Source organism: Salvelinus namaycush, chromosome 8 (assembly GCF_016432855.1).
Source record: "Salvelinus namaycush isolate Seneca chromosome 8, SaNama_1.0, whole genome shotgun sequence".
Classification (NCBI taxonomy): Eukaryota; Metazoa; Chordata; class Actinopteri; order Salmoniformes; family Salmonidae; genus Salvelinus; species Salvelinus namaycush.
In genome coordinates, this window is record NC_052314.1 from 4,183,017 (window position 1) to 4,203,097 (window position 20,081).

Sequence of the window (20,081 nt, forward strand, 5' to 3'; positions counted from 1 at the left end):
CTGCTTGGGATGTTCCAATAAAGCATAGTCATTTTGCTGCTCAGCTGGAGGAAGTTCTTTCATTCATGCCCTTTTATTTATTTTATTTTTTGTTTAACTTTTATTTAACTAGGCAAGTCAGTTTAAGATCAAACTCTTATTTACAATGACGGCCTACCAAAAGGCAAAAGGACTCCTGCGGGGACGAGGGCTGGGATTAAACATAAAAAATAAATTAAATACAAATATAGGACAAAACAAACATCACTACAAATTATGCCTTTATTACTCCACGTGATTAATCTAGCCTAGGCTACATCACTGAGGTTTTGCGCCGACTTCCCAGTGGGTTTTGAAAGGGGCCAAAACGAATGCAATCACATTTCACCCGATACAAACTCCTCTCGACGGTGTAACCCGGGCCAGATAATCGAATCCCCTCAGTGTACGAGACCGGACATCTGCTCTCGGGTTTGATTGGCTATGGGGAGGAGCAGACTGGGGGTCGGCATTACAAACCAGTCCCCAATTGGCTCAGACAGTTTAGAACAATTTAAACGGGTTTCAGCGGGTGTAGAAATCAAATTGGAGAAAAGACAATTATGTTGGGCAGATAATGATAATGGTGGATTATACGATTTAATGCTTTTTATGAACATTATTGAAGTCCTCTGCAATGTAGAGTGAACTGCTATCGCAGCGAAACGGATTGTATTTTGTCGAAGCCGGAAGAGTTTTATGGTATTCAAGTATTTGTATTTGCCTTAAATTAGGTTTAGCCTACATTCGCTATAAATTCACCGGGCCGCTAACATTTTAACAACTCGCTAGTTTGGCTAAACCGGCATTAGCTAGCTTTCTGTTTCTTCAACATATTTATTTACTTTGTATATTTTTTGTGTAAACTGCAGGGATGATAGCTAGCTCTGATTCTTGACCATTTGGAGGCCACTGCGGAAATGCACGGGATAGCTCAAACTAAAAATAATCTAGTTCACTTGTTAGCCAGTTTGTAACGATAAATCCCAAGTTAGCTAACATTTGATAAAATAAATGTTTGTTTTGTACATGTTTTATTATTGTCATGAATTGTCTGGATGGTTGTCGTGTCACTGTTTATTCTTTGTGTGTCATTTGATGTAATGTTTAACATTATCTGCAATGTTTGGTTAAAAAGCATGACCGTACGTTAAAATCTTGTGCGATATTATGTTCACTAAACAACTTCGTTTATTGTCCTTCCTAGATAGCCCATTTTAGATGGGAGAAACGATTAATTTATCTACGAGAGGAGGTTTAACACATCTCATCAAATATGTAATAATCCGTTTTTAAACCGGTCTTTCACAGGTATCGGCTATGAGCTCTGTACTGACCTCAACACGCACCCTGATGCAGATGTTCGATGTGAACATACAAGCGTTTGCCAATGAAATTGAAAATGACCACATGGTGTGGCTGTTTGAGATCCAGCACGAAGCCAACCGCATATTCTCAAGGTGGGAGGAAAAAGACCCCACCCTTGTCATAGACACACATTGAGCTAATTGTTTTGTGTCATTATTTAAAATTCTGTAAAGTGATGATTGGCAGAAGGAAGAATTCATCCTACAGCTGTTGACCTTTCTTTCTGGAGTCATTCTTATTAACACTAGATTTTTCTTCATGTCTCAGTGACTTCAGTGCGGAACCGGAATTGATGCCAAAGACTCCATCACAGAAGAAAAGCAACCGTAGGAAACGTCTATCTGTGGGTCAGAATGAAAATCGCAACAGGAGACGGTGGGTTATCCTGTTAATTTGCCTTGACGGTAGGCTCCTGTGTTGTTTTCTGTCCAGACATGTCTCAGTATAACCTTTTCATGTATGATCCATCACGTTAATCATAGTGATACTCTATACGTTATGCCAGCAGCATACCACCCTGCATCCCACTGCTGGCTTGCTTCTGAAGCTAAGCAGGGTTGGTCCTGGTCAGTCCCTGGATGGAGACCAGATGTTGCTGGAAGTGATGTTGGAGGGCCAGTAGGGGGCACTTTTTCCTCTGGTCTAAAAAAATGCCCCAGGGCAGTGATTGGGGACATTGCCCTGTGTAGGGTGCTGTCTTTCAGATAGGACGTTAAGCGGGTGTCCTGACTCTGTGTTCACTAAAGATCCCATGGTACTTGTCTTAAGAGTAGGGGTGTTAACCCAGGTGTCCTGGCTAAATTCCCAATCTGGCCCTTATGCCATCACGGTCACCTAATCATCCTCAGCTTACAATTGGCTCATTCATCCCTCTCCTCTCCCCTGTAACTATTCCCCAGGTCATTACTGTAAATGAGAATGTGTTCTCAGTCAACTTAACTGGTAAAATAAAAATGTTGTACAGTTATCAGAATCACCGTTATTCGTCAACACATTTGCATGTACCAGGAACTTGACCTGGTGTGTAATGGTGCTGACAACGCCTTAAAATAACAGAGTGTGTGTCTCTCTCTCTCATTTCTTTGACCCTCCTGCAGCTTCTCCAAGGGCAAGCGCAGTAACCTGCGTCGCTCTTCCGTGTCCACCACCCTGAACCTGATAGCAGAGGATGAAGGAGGATCCCCAGTCACAAGGGAAGAGCTGGTCGAACCCTCACGCGCTCGCAGAACCAAACAGACCACCCAGCCTGAGGTGGCATCACCTGTACGCAGCACCTGCAAAGGAGCTGCTCAGACCTCCTCCTTCCAGCTGGGGGAGGCACAGCAGCAGGTGTCCAGCTCCATCAGCCAGATCCAGGAGGAGAATATGCAGGAGGAGGCTGAGAGTAATAGGGGGGAGTCCAGCTCAGACTCCAGCCAGCCCCTGTGTTTCACACCCTCTCGCTCCCGTCAGACCCAAAGCCACATAACTGAAGCCGTAGTTAAGATCTCAGCCGCCGAGCGGCAGTCTGCAGAGCTCCAGATGAACCCCAGCGCGGAGCGTTCTCCAGGCCGCGCCGCCATTAAGATGGTCATCGCTGCTGCCACGCACTTGGACGCCAGGCGGCGCTCCGTGAGACACTCCCTGACTGTGCGGCTCTCCCTGGCAGGGCTGAGAAACAGCATGACCCAGGAGTCTGTCCGCAGAGCCTCCAGGAGATCCTTCCTGAAGAAGAAGAAGGCTCGGCTGGGCAGCTCCACCTGCAGCAGTAACGTCAGCGGGCTTGGTGAGTGATGAAATATGACGTTGTGCCATTAGACTGAATAGAGTTGATGTGATGTACGGTTTGGTGCTATCCAGATGGTCATGCCGTTCCTGTACCATACCAGGGTATACGGTATTACTGGCAGTGCACATGCACAGAAGGGACGCTATTTCCTTCACAGAAATGTATATTTTTATGCTAACTCAGTACTGGTGGATTCCTATAGTAGACGCTAACAAGCGCAAGCGAACATAAATTAAATACAAGGACAGACAACCTAGCTCAGGGTTTGAGACTGCGACCAAAACACTCGCGTTTGTGCAACGTTGACTTTGCAGTGCAAAGGCAGTTTTTTTTCTTTAGGTCGATTAAAAAAATGTGGCTGGTCGTGTTAGTTTAGTGGTGGATGGTAAATGTGGCTGGTCGTGTTAGTTTAGTGGTGGATGGTAAATGTGGCTGGCCGTGTTAGTTTAGTGGTGGATGGTAAATGTAGCTGGTCGTGTTAGTTTAGTGGTGGATGGTAAATGTGGCTGGTCGTGTTAGTTTAGTGGTGGATGGTAAATGTAGCTGGTCGTGTTAGTTTAGTGGTGGATGGTAAATGTGGCTGGTCGTGTTAGTTTAGTGGTGGATGGTAAATGTGGCTGGTCGTGTTAGTTTAGTGGTGGATGGTAAATGTGGCTGGTCTTGTTAGTTTTGTGGTGGATGGTAAATGTGGCTGGCCGTGTTAGTTTAGTGGTGGATGGTAAATGTGGCTGGCCGTGTTAGTTTAGTGGTGGATGGTAAATGTGGCTGGTCGTGTTAGTTTAGTGGTGGATGGTAAATGTGGCTGGTCGTGTTAGTTTAGTGGTGGATGGTAAATGTGGCTGGCCGTGTTAGTTTAGTGGTGGATGGTAAATGTGGCTGGCCGTGTTAGTTTAGTGGTGGATGGTAAATGTGGCTGGCCGTGTTAGTTTAGTGGTGGATGGTAAATGTGGCTGGCCGTGTTAGTTTAGTGGTGGATGGTAAATGTGGCTGGCCGTGTTAGTTTAGTGGTGGATGGTAAATGTGGCTGGTCGTGTTAGTTTAGTGGTGGATGGTAAATGTGGCTGGTCGTGTTAGTTTAGTGGTGGATGGTAAATGTGGCTGGCCGTGTTAGTTTAGTGGTGGATGGTAAATGTGGCTGGCCGTGTTAGTTTAGTGGTGGATGGTAAATGTGGCTGGCCGTGTTAGTTTAGTGGTGGATGGTAAATGTGGCTGGTCGTGTTAGTTTAGTGGTGGATGGTAAATGTGGCTGGTCGTGTTAGTTTAGTGGTGGATGGTAAATGTGGCTGGTCGTGTTAGTTTAGTGGTGGATGGTAAATGTGGCTGGTCGTGTTAGTTTAGTGGTGGATGGTAAATGTGGCTGGCCGTGTTAGTTTAGTGGTGGATGGTAAATGTGGCTGGCCGTGTTAGTTTAGTGGTGGATGGTAAATGTGGCTGGCCGTGTTAGTTTAGTGGTGGATGGTAAATGTGGCTGGCCGTGTTAGTTTAGTGGTGGATGGTAAATGTGGCTGGTCGTGTTAGTTTAGTGGTGGATGGTAAATGTGGCTGGTCGTGTTAGTTTAGTGGTGGATGGTAAATGTAGCTGGTCGTGTTAGTTTAGTGGTGGATGGTAAATGTGGCTGGTCGTGTTAGTTTAGTGGTGGATGGTAAATGTAGCTGGTCGTGTTAGTTTAGTGGTGGATGGTAAATGTAGCTGGTCGTGTTAGTTTAGTGGTGGATGGTAAATGTGGCTGGTCGTGTTAGTTTAGTGGTGGATGGTAAATGTAGCTGGTCGTGTTTAGTGGTGGATGGTAAATGTGGCTGGTCGTGTTTAGTGGTGGATGGTAAATGTGGCTGGTCGTGTTAGTTTAGTGGTGGATGGTAAATGTGGCTGGTCGTGTTAGTTTAGTGGTGGATTTTAAATGTGGCTGGTCGTGTTAGTTCAGTGGTGGATTTTAAATGTGGCTGGTCGTGTTAGTTTAGTGGTGGATTTTAAATGTGGCTGGTCGTGTTAGTTTAGTGGTGGATGGTAAATGTGGCTGGTCGTGTTAGTTTAGTGGTGGATGGTAAATGTGGCTGGTCGTGTTAGTTTAGTGGTGGATGGTAAATGTGGCTGGTCGTGTTTAGTGGTGGATGGTAAATGTGGCTGGTCGTGTTTAGTGGTGGATGGTAAATGTGGCTGGTCGTGTTAGTTTAGTGGTGGATGGTAAATGTGGCTGGTCGTGTTAGTTTAGTGGTGGATGGTAAATGTAGCTGGTCGTGTCAGTTTAGTGGTGGATGGTAAATGTAGCTGGTCGTGTTAGTTTAGTGGTGGATGGTAAATGTGGCTGGTCGTGTTAGTTTTGTGGTGGATGGTAAATGTGGCTGGTCGTGTTAGTTTAGTGGTGGATGGTAAATGTGGCTGGTCTTGTTAGTTTAGTGGTGGATGGTAAATGTGGCTGGTCTTGTTAGTTTAGTGGTGGATGGTAAATGTGGCTGGTCTTGTTAGTTTAGTGGTGGATGGTAAATGTAGCTGGTCGTGTTAGTTTAGTGGTGGATGGTAAATGTGGCTGGTCGTGTTAGTTTAGTGGTGGATGGTAAATGTGGCTGGTCGTGTTAGTTTAGTGGTGGATGGTAAATGTGGCTGGTCGTGTTAGTTTAGTGGTGGATGGTAAATGTGGCTGGTCGTGTTAGTTTAGTGGTGGATGGTAAATGTGGCTGGTCGTGTTAGTTTAGTGGTGGATGGTAAATGTGGCTGGTCTTGTTAGTTTAGTGGTGGATGGTAAATGTGGCTGGTCGTGTTAGTTTAGTGGTGGATGGGTTCCAGCAAGCATCTTTCTCATGTCAGTCACAGTTTTTGTAAACCATACTGTCTTTGAGTCAGTCATGTGCATGGTCTAAATAACTCAACTGGCTAGGTCGCCTGTCTGTAAAGAGAAGGGCGGGCTGTATGTTGATCCTGCTGCTCTGATTGGATAGAGTGAACCTTGATTTCTCCGTCCACTCGCTTCAGAATTTTAATCCGATCACTTTTCCTCGCATGTTTTTCGGTCTGATCATTTAGATTTGCTGCTGCCTGCTACTATGATAAATCACATGGCGAGGATGTTTGCTATCAATGTGCATAATATCTAGCAAGTGGGGCTTAGGGTAGGGGGGAAAATATGAAATGCTAATTTACATTCTGACAGAGTGATGGCGAATTTGGCTGCCTGCTGCAAGTTGAGGACACACCCAACCCTCCTTGGACTAATCTGCAAAAAAAATTTTTTTTGCAGTGAATGTGCAGGGAGCCATTTTGCCAACATCCCTTTTAGGCATATTAAAACACTTTATCACTAGTATCATCCGATTTATCAACTGTCAATTTATTGATACGATTACGAGAATGGCCATGTTGGCACAACCCTGTAAATTATATACATTTTAGGAATGGTTTGGACGTCCTTACCACGTTTATTGATTGTGTCTGTCTACTGTAGAAGATGTGGAAGTTGACGGTGATGAGGAGGTCAAGGTGCAGACAGATGGGTAAGTCCTGTTAATCAAATATTGTCATGTCTAAATGTTAGTACTTCTGTTGTCATTTGTACGCTAAGGTTATAGACGGGAGTGACATCCCAATTATCTCTTATTCCTCGTTCACTAGTTCACCCACATTTTTAAAAGCACTGGATTGGTGTAGACGCCCACATTTTAAAAGCACTGGATTGGTGTAGACGCCCACATTTTAAAAGCACTGGATTGGTGTAGACGCCCACATTTTAAAAGCACTGGATTGGTGTAGACGCCCACATTTTAAAAGCACTGGATTGGTGTAGACGCCCACATTTTAAAAGCACTGGATTGGTGTAGACGCCCACATTTTAAAAGCACTGGATTGGTGTAGACGCCCACATTTTAAAAGCACTGGATTGGTGTAGACGCCCACATTTTAAAAGCACTGGATTGGTGTAGACGCCCACTTTTTAAAAGCACTGGATTGGTGTAGACGCCCACATTTTTAAAAGCACTGGATTGGTGTAGACGCCCACATTTTAAAAGCACTGGATTGGTGTAGACGCCCACATTTTAAAAGCACTGGATTGGTGTAGACGCCCACTTTTTAAAAGCACTGGATTGGTGTAGACGCCCACATTTTTAAAAGCACTGGATTGGTGTAGACGCCCACATTTTAAAAGCACTGGATTGGTGTAGACGCCCACATTTTTAAAAGCACTGGATTGGTGTAGACGCCCACATTTTAAAAGCACTGGATTGGTGTAGACGCCCACATTTTAAAAGCACTGGATTGGTGTAGACGTGGGTTAGAGGGAGTTAACACATACCAGTCATTTTCTGTCAAATCCACGAAGGGACGTGTTTTTGGGACGCAGCCCCTGAGTCATGTATCTGATCAACTGTTGTGTATATGGCAGGGTGTTGTCAGAGGAGCCAACGGAGACAGGATGTCTTGGTCCTGAGACTTCTCCTGAGGTAGGAAACTTGGCACCTGGTAGATGCATGTATCTGAAAGATGGGGATCATTCCAATACATTTCAAGAAGTAAACAAAAATTCCAATTGAGATTTTCCTGATTGGGGAAAAAAAAAAAATGGACCTCAATCCTGATTGGTAGTGTTGCACGGTATGTAGAAATTTTTTGTTACTTTTTGGATAATAGAATATACTACAAACCGGTTTCGGTGCTAGCTCTTTTGTTACTTTCGGTTCTTCTGTCAAATGTGTCTCACATCGTATACGGATCGAGAGGATCGCATCTGTCTAGTCATTTGTCTGAATCGTCTCAAAGGGACAGTAGTAAGCTAGCAAGGCTTCTTGCGAATGCAGCTGACACAGTAACACGCCACTTTTGAGTAGCAAGTGAGAGGGAGGGGGGAAAATGCTGACAGAATGGCTCCTTCTAACGAAAACCTCTGACCTCCACAGCTTGTTAACAGAACTGGCTCCAGAAGCGACCTATAGGAATACTTGGCTTACAGAGCAGGCCATGAGGGCCGAAAGAAACAACAAAGCAAAATGAAAGGGGTGCAGTGCAAAACGACATGAAAAACGATTTTATATTGTAATGTTATTCTACTAGCAACTAAATTCTAATTATTTTTGACAGTAACATGAACGTATATTCAGCATGGCAATCAAATTGTATTTGTCACTTGCGCCAAATACAACAGGTGTAGTAGACCTTACTGTGAAATGCTTACTTATACAAGCCCTTAACCAACAATGCAGTTTAAGAAAATATTTACCAAATAAAGTAAATAATACAATTTAAAAGTAACACATTAAAATAACAATAACGAGGCTATATACAGGGGGTACCGGTACCGAGTCAATGTGCGGGTGAACAGGTTAGTCGGGGTAATTTGTACATGTAGGTGGGGGTAAAGTGACTATGCTTAGATAATAAACAGCGAGTAGCAGCAGGGGGGAGGGGGGGGTTTATTGTAGATAATCAAATGGCCACCTGGACTAATTGTTCAGGAGTTTTATGGCTTGGGGGGGGGGGGGTAGAAGCTGTTAAGGAGCCTTTTGGACCTAGACTTGGCGCTCTGGTACTGCTTGCTGTGCGGTAGAAGAGAGAACAGTCTGACTTGGGTGACTGGAGTCTTAGACAATTTTTTGGGCCTTCCTCTGACACCGCCTAGTATATAGGTCCTGGATGGCAGGAGGCTTGACCCCAGTGACTACCCTTTGTAGCGCCTTACGGTCGGATGCCGAGCAGTTGCCATAGCCGGGGGTAATGCAACCATTCAGGATGCTCTCGATGGTGCAGCTGTAGAACCTTTTGAGGATCTGGAGACCCATGCCAAATCTCTTCTCCTGAGGGGGAAAAGGTGTTGTCGTGCCTTCTTCACGACTCTCTTGGTGTGTTTGGACCATGATCGTTTTAGTGATGTGGGCGCCAAGGAACTTAACTCTCGACCTGCTCCACTACAGCCCCGTCAGTTTTGACTTAAATCGGCTTGAAAACCGATGGCAAGACATGAAAATGTCTGTCTAGCAATGATCAACAACCAACTTTGATAGAGCTTGAAGAATATAAAAAGGATGTTTGCAAATATTGTGCTATCCAGGTGTGCAAAGCTCTTAGACTTACCCAGAAAGCATCACAGCTGTAATTGCTGCCAAGGGGGTATTCACTCGGGGTTGAATACTTAAGTAATCAAGATTCACTCATTTAAAAAATATATTTTGTTTACATTTTTTATAATCGTTTCTTCCACTTTGACATTTAGCATTTTGTGTAGATATTTGGCCAAAAAAACTAAAATGAAATCAATTTTAATCCCACCTTGTAACAACAAAATGTGGGAAAAACATAGGTTTAATGAATGGAATTTAGCCCAATATTATGTTCATAGATGAGCAAATTAACCCTGATGTATCAAATTACATTTTAAAACCGATATAATTGTACAATGATTTTGAATGGTCTGAGTCTCACCATATGGTTTTGTATAAGTAAAATTGAAAATATTCTTATTTACTGTTTTATTTTTTGTAAGTAATTGAATATAGAAAACATATATTTGTAATTTTGTTCTACCAGGTATCAACATATTGTTAAATGTTTGAAAAAATAATGCCCAGTCTTAATTCTGTTACTTTTTTTGTTGTGTTTTTGGTATCATGATACAAAACCTGTTATCGAAGTCAAAATTCAGGTATCCTGACAAACCTGTTTAGTCATTTATACCATGTCTATCTAGCTTTATCTAGCTGTGTTCTCCACATGTAAATATATTGATGTATCATAGTGAAATTTATCGTCTAAACTCATCTCTTATTTTAGTTTAACACGGTGTCGAACCACCCAGGGGCTGTTAGTGTTGAGGTTCGTTGTTTCACCCGCTCCATGGCCCAGGCACCTCCCACCATGCCAACACCAGCCTCGATCATCAACAAGGCCAAGACTGGCACACCAGACTCTGGATCAGGTACAGACGATTATATCTCTCTCTCTACCACACATCACCATACCTCACACCAGACTCTGGATCAGGTACAGACGATTATATCTCTCTCTCTACCACACATCACCATACCTCACACCAGACTCTGGATCAGGTACAGACGATTATATCTCTCTCTCTACCACACATCACCATACCTCACACCATCACCATACCTCACACCACCCTACCTCAAACCATCACCATACCTCATACCTCACACATCACCATACCTCATACCTCACACCACCACCATACCTCACACATCACCATACCTCATACCTCACACCACCACCATACCTCACACCACCACCACCATACCTCACACCACCACCACCATACCTCACACCACCACCACCATACCTCACACCACCACCACCATACCTCACACCACCACCACCATACCTCACACCACCACCACCATACCTCATACCTCACACCACCACCACCATACCTCATACCTCACACCACCATACATCACCATACCTCACACCACCCTCACCATACCTCACCCCACCTCACACCACCATACCTCACACCACCCGACCTCACATCACCACACCTCACACCACCATATCTCACATCACCATACTACCACACCATACTTCACACCATCATCACCATACCTCACACCACCATCACCATACCTCATACCTCACACCATCACCATACCTCATACCTCACACCACCATACATCACCATACCTCACACCACCCTCACCATACCTCACACCATCACCATACCTCACCCCACCTCACACCACCATACCTCACACCACCCGACCTCACATCACCACACCTCACACCACCATATCTCACATCACCATACTACCACACCATACTTCACACCATCACCATACCTCACACCATCACCATACCTCACACCATCACCATACCTCACACCATCATCACCGTACACCATCATCACCGTACCTCACACCATCATCACCGTACCTCACACCATCATCACCGTACCTCACACCATCATCACCGTACCTCACACCATCATCACCGTACCTCACACATCATCACCGTACCTCACACCACCATCACCGTACCTCACACCACCATCACCGTACCTCACACCACCATCACCGTACCTCACACCACCATCACCGTACCTCACACCACCATCACCGTACCTCACATCACCATACTACCACACCATACCTCACATCACCATACTACCACACCATACCTCACATCACCGTACCTCACACCACCATCACCGTACCTCACACCACCATCACCGTACCTCACACCACCATCACCGTACCTCACACCACCATCACCGTACCTCACACCACCATCACCGTACCTCACATCACCATACTACCACACCATACCTCACATCACCATACCTCACACCACCATCACCATACCTCACATCACCATCACCATACCTCACACCATCATCAGCAAGACAAGACTGGCACACGCCTACCAAAGCTGCATCATACCAAATCTGCATCGTGCATCATTCCAAAGCTGCATCATACCAAATCTGCATCGTGCATCATTCCAAAGCTGTGTCGTACCAAAGCTGTGTCGTACCAGATCTGCATCGTGCATCATTCCAAAGCTGCATCATACCAAATCTGCATCGTGCATCATACCAAAGCTGCATCATACCAAAGCTGCATCATACCAAAGCTGCATCATACCAGATCTGCCTCGTGCATCATTCCAAAGCTGCATCATTCCAAAGCTGCATCATACCAAAGCTGCATCATACCAGATCTGCCTCGTGCATCATTCCAAAGCTGCATCATTCCAAAGCTGCATCATACCAGATCTGCATCGGGCATCATTCCAAAGCTGCATCATACCAGATCTGCCTCGTGCATCATTCCAAAGCTGCATCATTCCAAAGCTGCATCATTCCAAAGCTGCATCATACCAGATCTGCATCGGGCATCATTCCAAAGCTGCATCATACCAAAGCTGCATCATACCAGATCTGCCTCGTGCATCATTCCAAAGCTGCATCATTCCAAAGCTGCGTCGTACCACATACCCAAGCACATGTTTCCCCCTTACGGCCCTGTTCAAACAGGGAGTGGAAAAAACAAGGAAGTAAATGCATTGGTTCTAACCTGTGTAATCATAGGTGTCTGTAAAAACACTTCACTGCCTGCCCGCCCATTTGATTAATGCCAAAAGACATTTGATTGGAAACCTAATTGTGCGGTCGTAAATTGCCTCCGGTGTGTCAGTGTGCACTCTGGGTCGTTCCTAAATTCAGAGCGTTGTCTGCTTGGTAAATTCAGAGCCTTGTCAGATTGTCTGCTTGGTAAATTCAGAGCCTTGTCAGATTGCCTGCTTGGTAAATTCAGAGCCTTGTCAGATTGCCTGCTTGGTAAATTCAGAGCCTTGTCAGATTGTCTGCTTGGTAAATTCAGAGCGCACACTACACTATTGACACTGGACCTTCTGGCCGAGGAGTAGGGTTGATCCAAGTCTAACTCACAACAGCAGTCAAACACCCAACCTAACTGGCTAAAGTTGGCTAGCTTCTTCCAGACATAAATGAGAGAACAGCTCACTCTGACCGTTTTACTACCCCTAGCAGAGCTGGATAGGCTGTGTTAATGTTATCTAGAGCGTTGGTGATTAACTGTGCTGCTGGAAACAATTTTAAATTCGCTCTTTTTTCTTCTTTTTTTTGCAAACGTTTACCCGCAGCGTTCACATTCAGCGGGTATTGCGCGTTTTGTAAATTCATCGGGTATTCTGAGCTCTGGCACACCCAGACGAGAGTGCTCTGAAATCAGATTAGATAGCCAGAGTGTGTTCGTAAATTCAATCTGGCTAACATTCGTTCAGCATAGCTAGCTTGCTAGCAAAGCGATTCATATTTCTTGCTAGCTAACCTGCATCTTTAAAAAAGTTTTACAAATTTTATTTAACCTTTATTTAACCAGGTAGGCCAGTTGAGATCAAGTTCTCATTTGCAACTGTGACCTGGCCAAGATAAAGCAAAGCAATTCGACACATACAACAGCACAGAGTTACACATGGAATAAACAAAACATAGTCAATAATACAGTAGAAAAAAATAAAAACAAAAGTATATACAGTGAGTGCAAATGAGGTGAGATAAGGGAGTTACCAGCAACATTGTGCCACCGACACCTTGCTCCTGGACAAACACCTTCTTTGCACCTTTTAAGGAAACAAGTGCCGCTCACGAGGACTGAGCTCTCATTCTCCTTGGTCGATGTGACTTAAGACATTTTAAGGCTGCCGGCCCAAGCGGCATACCAAGCCGCGTTCTCAAAGCATCTGGCTGGAGTGTTGAATATGTCCGTCAATCTCCCTATCCCAGTGTGTTCTCACTTGCTTCAAGATGTCCACCATCGTTCCTTTACCCACCTCACTTCTGTCATCATGAACTGCTTTGTGAGTCTAGTTGAGGATCATATCACCTCCACCTTACCTGACACCCTAGACCAGTGGTCACGAAGCCATTCCTAGTTGATTACCAAACATTTCTGTAAAAAAAAAAACAACGATAAAGCCTTGCGTTCCTATTATTTTTCATTTGTTTTGTGCTGTTGGTGATAGGTGCACTTCATTCAGCAGCCCTAGCGCCGGGAAGGCAAAGTGTTCCCATTATGAACCATTTCATGTGAAGGTAGAACTCCACCTACCCAAAAGGTCCAGAGAGAAAATCAAGTGAGCCTATAGGCCTACCGCTGGCCAATCAGATGGCTCAGATCACCGTGTCTGCAGTTTCCTCGTGCCATAGACTGTAAAAAGAAGCCTTGAATGCACAGCAAAGTTGATAATGTGAGATTCCAAAACTTTTAAAATCATGACTAGACGAGCTGCTGTTTGTGTTTAGTTCATGTTTAAGTTGTTGTTCAGCATTGTCAACACTCTGTTAAACAGCCAGAACAATTGCGTTCTCCCTACTTCCACTCATGCTACAACCAGCACTGCAGCTGCAATGAAATACAACGTTTTTCCATAAGCTTGCGTTATTATTTACAGCTGGTCTTTTTTAATATAGAGGAATAAGTGTTCAGACCCTTTACTCAGTTCTTTGTTTAAGCACCTTTGACAGGGATTACAGCCTTGAGTCTTCTTGGGTATGATGCTACAGGCTTGGCACACCTGCATTTGGGGAGTTTCTCCCATTCTTCTCTGCAGATCCTCTCAAGCTCTGTCAGGTTGGATGGGGAGCATCGCTGCACAGCTATTTTCAGGTCTCTCCAGAGATGTTTGATCGGGTTCAAGTCCGTGCTCTGGCTGGGCCACTCTAGAACATTCAGAGACTTGTCCCGAAGCCACTCCTGTGTTGTCTTGGCTGTGTGGTTAGGGTCGTTGTCCTGTTGGAAGTTGAACCTTCTCCCCAGTCTGAGGTCCTGAGCGCTCTGGAGCAGATTTTCATCAAGGATCTCTCAATACTTTGCTTCGTTACTCTTTCCCTCGATCCTGACTAGTCTCCCGGTCCCTGCCGCTGAAAAACATCCCCACAGCATGATGCTGCCACCACCATGCTTCACCATAGGGATGGTGCCAGGTTTCCTCCAGACGGGATGCTTGGCACTCAGGCCAAAGAGTTCAATCTTGGTTTCATCAGACCAGAGAATCTTGTTTCTCATGGTCAGAGTCCTTTAGTTGCCTTTAGGTGCCTTTTGGTGAACTCCAAGCAGGCTGTCATGTGCCTCAACCATAAAGGCCAGATTGGTGGAGTGCTGCGGAGATGGGAGAACCTTCCAGAAAGACAACCATCTCCACAGAGGAGCTCTGTCAGCGTGCCCACCGTGTTCTTGGTCACCTCCCTGACCAAGGCCCTTCTCCTTCGATTGCTCAGTTTGGCCGGGCGGCCAGCTCTAGGAAGAGTCTTTGTGGCTCCAAGATTCTATCATTTGAGAATGATGAAGGCCACTGTGTTCAATGCTGCAGACGTTGTTTTGGTACCCTTCCCCAGATCTGTGCCTCGACACAATCCCGTCTCGTAGCTCTACGGACAATTCCTTCGACCTCGCGGCTTGGTTTTTGCTCTGACATGCCCTGTCAACTGTGGGACCTTTTTATATAGGGAGGTGTGTGCCTTTCCAAATCATGTCCAATCAATTGGAGTTTAGCCCAAGTGGACTCCAATCAAGTTGTAGAAACATCTCAACGATGATCAATGGAAACAGGATGCACCTGAGATCAATGTTGAGTCTCATAGCAAAGGATCTGAATACATTTGTAAATAAGGTATTTGTTTATATTTTTAATACATTTGCAAACACTTTTAAACCTGTTTTCACTTTTCATTATGGGGTATTGTGTGTAGATATGAAAAAAATATATTTTAGAATAAGGCTGTAACGTAATAATGTGAAAAATGGAAGGGGTCTGAATACTTCCTGAATGCAGTGTATATACTGTCTTGTAGTCATGGCTCATCCTAAATAACTACTGTACACACCTTTGTTTATTCATATACTGTTTTTGCACACCACCATATCTATATTCCCGGACTCTTTCTGATATTTCTTAATTTAGTTTATCTTTGGGGATTTGTGTATTATTCACTAATGCACTGCTGGAGCAAGAAACAGAAAATGTTTGCTGCACCTGCAATTTAATATCTGCCAAATGTGTGTGTGCAAGCAATGAGATTTTTATTAGTGGTTAATGTCCTTATTCCATTTATTCCTAGATGGCAGTGGTAAGAAGCCACCATCAAGTCTGGGTCCTCGCCTCCGTGCCAAGCGCAGAGTAGCAGCAGAAGCTAGAGAGGACTTCCAGACCCCCGGGAAGTGGCCTTCACTCCTCAAGAAGAGCCAGAGTGTAAGAACTAAGACATACGGCTGTCTCTTTTGGATATAGCAATGTTTTTCTTTTCAAAAGTGTCTCGAGTGAAAAATGTGTAAAAAAAAAAAAAAAAACATTTTGAATTTGTCATTTTAAACCATTTTGTGGTTGTTTACTTGTTGTAATGACATTTTTCAACCATGATTTCTCTCTAGCTTGTCTGGCACAGAGTGGGCCAGTTCTTCCACGGGGGTTAAAGGGTTAATCATAGTGTCATATGTATTCAATAGACCCTGATGTAGTAAATGCAGCCTGTGTATTTTTTATTTTTTTTGTCTACTTTTAGGTGAGGCCCAACGTGAGGTCGTTCCTCCACACGGTCCAGAAGAACCAGATGCGGATGATGACCCCCAGCTCTCTGGGTCGCAGCACGGTCATAAAGTCCTTCATCAAACACACCACGCCGGGCAGTGTCGACCTCAAGGTTCGTTTTTATCTTCTTCATTGTTTATTTAGGAGCCCTTGGGATATGCTACTTCCTGAGGAATAAGGAAGTCCTCCTCTTCTGACATCCTCCGCTCATATATCATTTAAATTATTAACTGGGTGGTTCAAGGCCTGAATGCTGATTGGCTGACAGCTGTGATATATATGGGTATGGCAAAACATTTTCTTATTTTTTTCGAATTACCTTGGTAACCAGTTTATAAAAGCAATAAGGCAACTCGGGGGTTTGTGATTTATGGTCGGTATACCACGGCTAAGGGCTGTGTCCAGGGCTAAGGGCTGTGTCCAGGGCTAAGGGCTGTATCCAGGGCTAAGGGCTGTGTCCAGGGCTAAGGGCTGTGTCCAGGGCTAAGGGCTGTGTCCAGGGCTAAGGGCTGTGTCCAGGGCTAAGGGCTGTGTCCAGGGCTAAGGGCTGTGTCCAGGGCTAAGGGCTGTGTCCAGGGCTAAGGGCTGTGTCCAGGGCTAAGGGCTGTGTCCAGGGCTAAGGGCTGTGTCCAGGGCTAAGGGCTGTGTCCAGGGCTAAGGGCTGTGTCCAGGGCTAAGGGCTGTGTCCAGGGCTAAGGGCTGTGTCCAGGGCTAAGGGCTGTGTCCAGGGCTAAGGGCTGTGTCCAGGGCTAAGGGCTGTGTCCAGGGCTAAGGGCTGTGTCCAGGGCTAAGGGCTGTGTCCAGGGCTAAGGGCTGTGTCCAGGGCTAAGGGCTGTGTCCAGGGCTAAGGGCTGTGTCCAGGGCTACGGGCGTTGCGTCGTGCCTTCGAAACAACCCTTAGCCGTGGTATATTGGCCATATACCACACCCCCTCGGCCCTTATTCCATAACTGACCTATCCCTTTGCCCAAATGTAGTCCTGATCACATCTCATAAAACTGTTTAGTGTAACATACCGAACCAGAACCGCAATACGTACGAACCGTGACCCCCCCCCAGAACCGCAATACATACCGAACCGTTCGCTACGAGGACATCTGTTCAGTCCGCACTGTGAACCAGAATGAATACATCATTTTTGCTTAATATAAACACTAGGCCTATAGGTAATGCCTAAGCTGCGTTGTATGCCATTGCCTCTTGAGTAAATCTGAGCTGAAAACAAGAACTAGTTCTGTGGGATGTCGAGTGGTGGGGACGATTTTTAAACCAGAATTTGCAGATCTTCCATCGTTTGGGGACGATTTTTAAACCAGAATTTGCAGATCTTCCATCGTTTGGGAACATTTTTCGGCTTCACGGTAGATTACAACGGCGACGGTCAGAGTTGTGGATAAAACGTAAACGGTATGTCGTCACTGCTCAACGAGAATAGCCTACGCAAGAGTGGCGCGTGTAGCTTGTCGTTGGCCAATCACAAGTCATCACAAGCGTCTCTACAGTCCACAGAGTCTCCGCGGTGTGGCAAAGCAGTTTAGGAGATTTATCTCATCAATGGAAGATGGAATTCAAAGTTTAATGGATTTATTTGACCTTTATTTAACTAGGCAATTCAGGTAAGAACAAATTCTTATTTTACAATGACGGCCTAGGAACAGTGGGCTAACTGCCTTGTTCAGGGGCAGAACGACAGATTTGTACCTTGTCAGCTCGGGGATTCGATCTAGCAACCTTTCGGTTACTGGCCCAACGTTCTAACCACTAGGCTACCTGCCCACTAGGCTACCTGCCCACTAGGCTACCTGCCCACTAGGCTACCTGCCCACTAGGCTACCTGCCCACTAGGCCACCTGCCCACTAGGCCACCTGCCCACTAGGCCACCTGCCCACTAGGCCACCTGCCCACTAGGCCACCTGCCCACTAGGCCACCTGCCCACTAGGCCACCTGCCCACTAGGCTACCTGCCCACTAGGCTACCCTATGCTACAATGACCAAGAGCCTGGAGCTAGGCTGCTAGTTAATTATCTGTGGTGTTTTAACCGTGAACCCCCCCAGAACCGCAATACGTACGAACCGTGAACCCCCCCCAGAACCGCAATACGTACCGAACCGTGACCCCCCCCAGAACCGCAATACATACCGAACCGTGAACCCCCCCCAGAACCGCAATACGTACGAACCGTGACCCCCCCAAGAACCGCAATACGTACGAATCGTGACCCCCCCCCAGAACCGCAATACGTACCGAACCGTGACCCCCCCAAGAACCGCAATACGTACGAATCGTGACCCCCCCCCAGAACCGCAATACATACCGAACCGTGACCCCCCCCAGAACCGCAATACATACCGAACCGTGAACCCCCCCCAGAACCGCAATACGTACGAACCGTGACCCCCCCAAGAACCGCAATACGTACGAATCGTGACCCCCCCCCCAGAACCGCAATACGTACCGAACCGTGACCCCACCCCCCCAGAACCGCAATACGTACCGAACCGTGACCCCCCCCCCACCCAGAACCGCAATAAGTACCGAACCGTGACACCCCCCCCACCCAGAACCGCAATACGTACCGAACCGTGACCCCACCCCCACCCAGAACCGCAATACGTACCGAACCGTGACCCCCCCCCCCCCCACCCAGAACCGCAATACGTACCGAACCGTGACACCCCCCCCACCCAGAACCGCAATACGTACTGAACCGTGACACCCCCCCCCCCCCCCCCCCCCCCACCCAGAACCGCAATACGTACCGAACCGTGACCCCCCCCCACCCAGAACCGCAATACGTACCGAACCGTGACCCCCCCCCCCCCCCCCACCCAGAACCGCAATACGTACTGAACCAACACTGTGGGTTTTGGTGAACCATTACACCCATAGTGTTGTTTTTCATTTTGAGCCAAAAGGATTTCAGTGTGATTTTTAAAACATGAATCCCAATCTTATCAGAACATATGAAGCTTTGTTAACTATCTTTCTCTCCCGGTCCCATCTACAGTCAGGCAGTGGTCTCGTGGTACGTATCAGAGGAATCTAGTGGGATATGTGGGGGTGTGTTTGGTCTGTCACTTCACTGGTACAGCTCTACTTGTCCGTCCGTCCCCCTTTCTCCCTCCCCATCTGTAACAATGGTGTTAGGTTCCAAAGGGGGGGACACAAAGGGTTTATATGTTTAACTTGTTTTAAGGCATTTGCTGGGTCTTTTCCAAATAAACACATACGTTCGCTCCTCGCCAACTAATGGTTATCATTGAAATACATTTGACTTTTACTCTGCAAATCTTTGTTAAGGCACCCTTGAGATGGGTTTTATTTCAGAAATCACCCTTGGTGCCTTTTTTAGTCTCATATTAATCTTACTCACGCTTCCCTTTTCCATTTGTCGTCCCATTAAAAAATATATATATATATGTATATATAACACTGCTCAAAAAGTGTGTATGACTAAACTATACCATTTGACTATACTCTACTATATACTGTAGTATATGGCTATACTATACAACTATACTCTATGGCTATCCTATATGACTATACTATACTATATGACTATACTGCACTAAATGACAATACTATAATATGTGACAATACTATATGACAATACTATGTGACTATACTATATGCCTATACTATATGACTATACTATATAACTATACTACATGACACTACTATATGGATATGCTATATGACTATACTATACTATATGACTATACTATATGACTATACCGTATGCCTATACTATACTATATGACTATACTATATGACTATACCGTATGCCTATACTATACTATATGGCTGTAATATATGACTATATTATATTATACTATATGACAATACTATACCATAAGACAATACTATACTATGTGACAATACTAT

General features: G+C 45.5%; 1 protein-coding gene across 1 annotated transcript in view; it reads left to right on the forward strand.

Annotated features, from left to right (window-relative positions):
• Positions 1–1,335: 1,335 nt before the first annotated feature.
• LOC120051652 (inner centromere protein-like) overlaps positions 1,336–20,081 on the forward strand; it is a 33,806-nt gene continuing 15,060 nt past the window's right edge. Inside the window, exons 1-8 of the mRNA XM_038998545.1 lie at positions 1,336–1,478; positions 1,654–1,761; positions 2,484–3,151; positions 6,592–6,640; positions 7,528–7,585; positions 9,906–10,050; positions 15,727–15,857; positions 16,168–16,305. Coding sequence (XP_038854473.1) covers positions 1,339–1,478; positions 1,654–1,761; positions 2,484–3,151; positions 6,592–6,640; positions 7,528–7,585; positions 9,906–10,050; positions 15,727–15,857; positions 16,168–16,305 — 1,437 coding nt within the window. The 5' untranslated portion in view covers positions 1,336–1,338. The remainder of the gene's footprint in view (positions 1,479–1,653; positions 1,762–2,483; positions 3,152–6,591; positions 6,641–7,527; positions 7,586–9,905; positions 10,051–15,726; positions 15,858–16,167; positions 16,306–20,081) is intronic.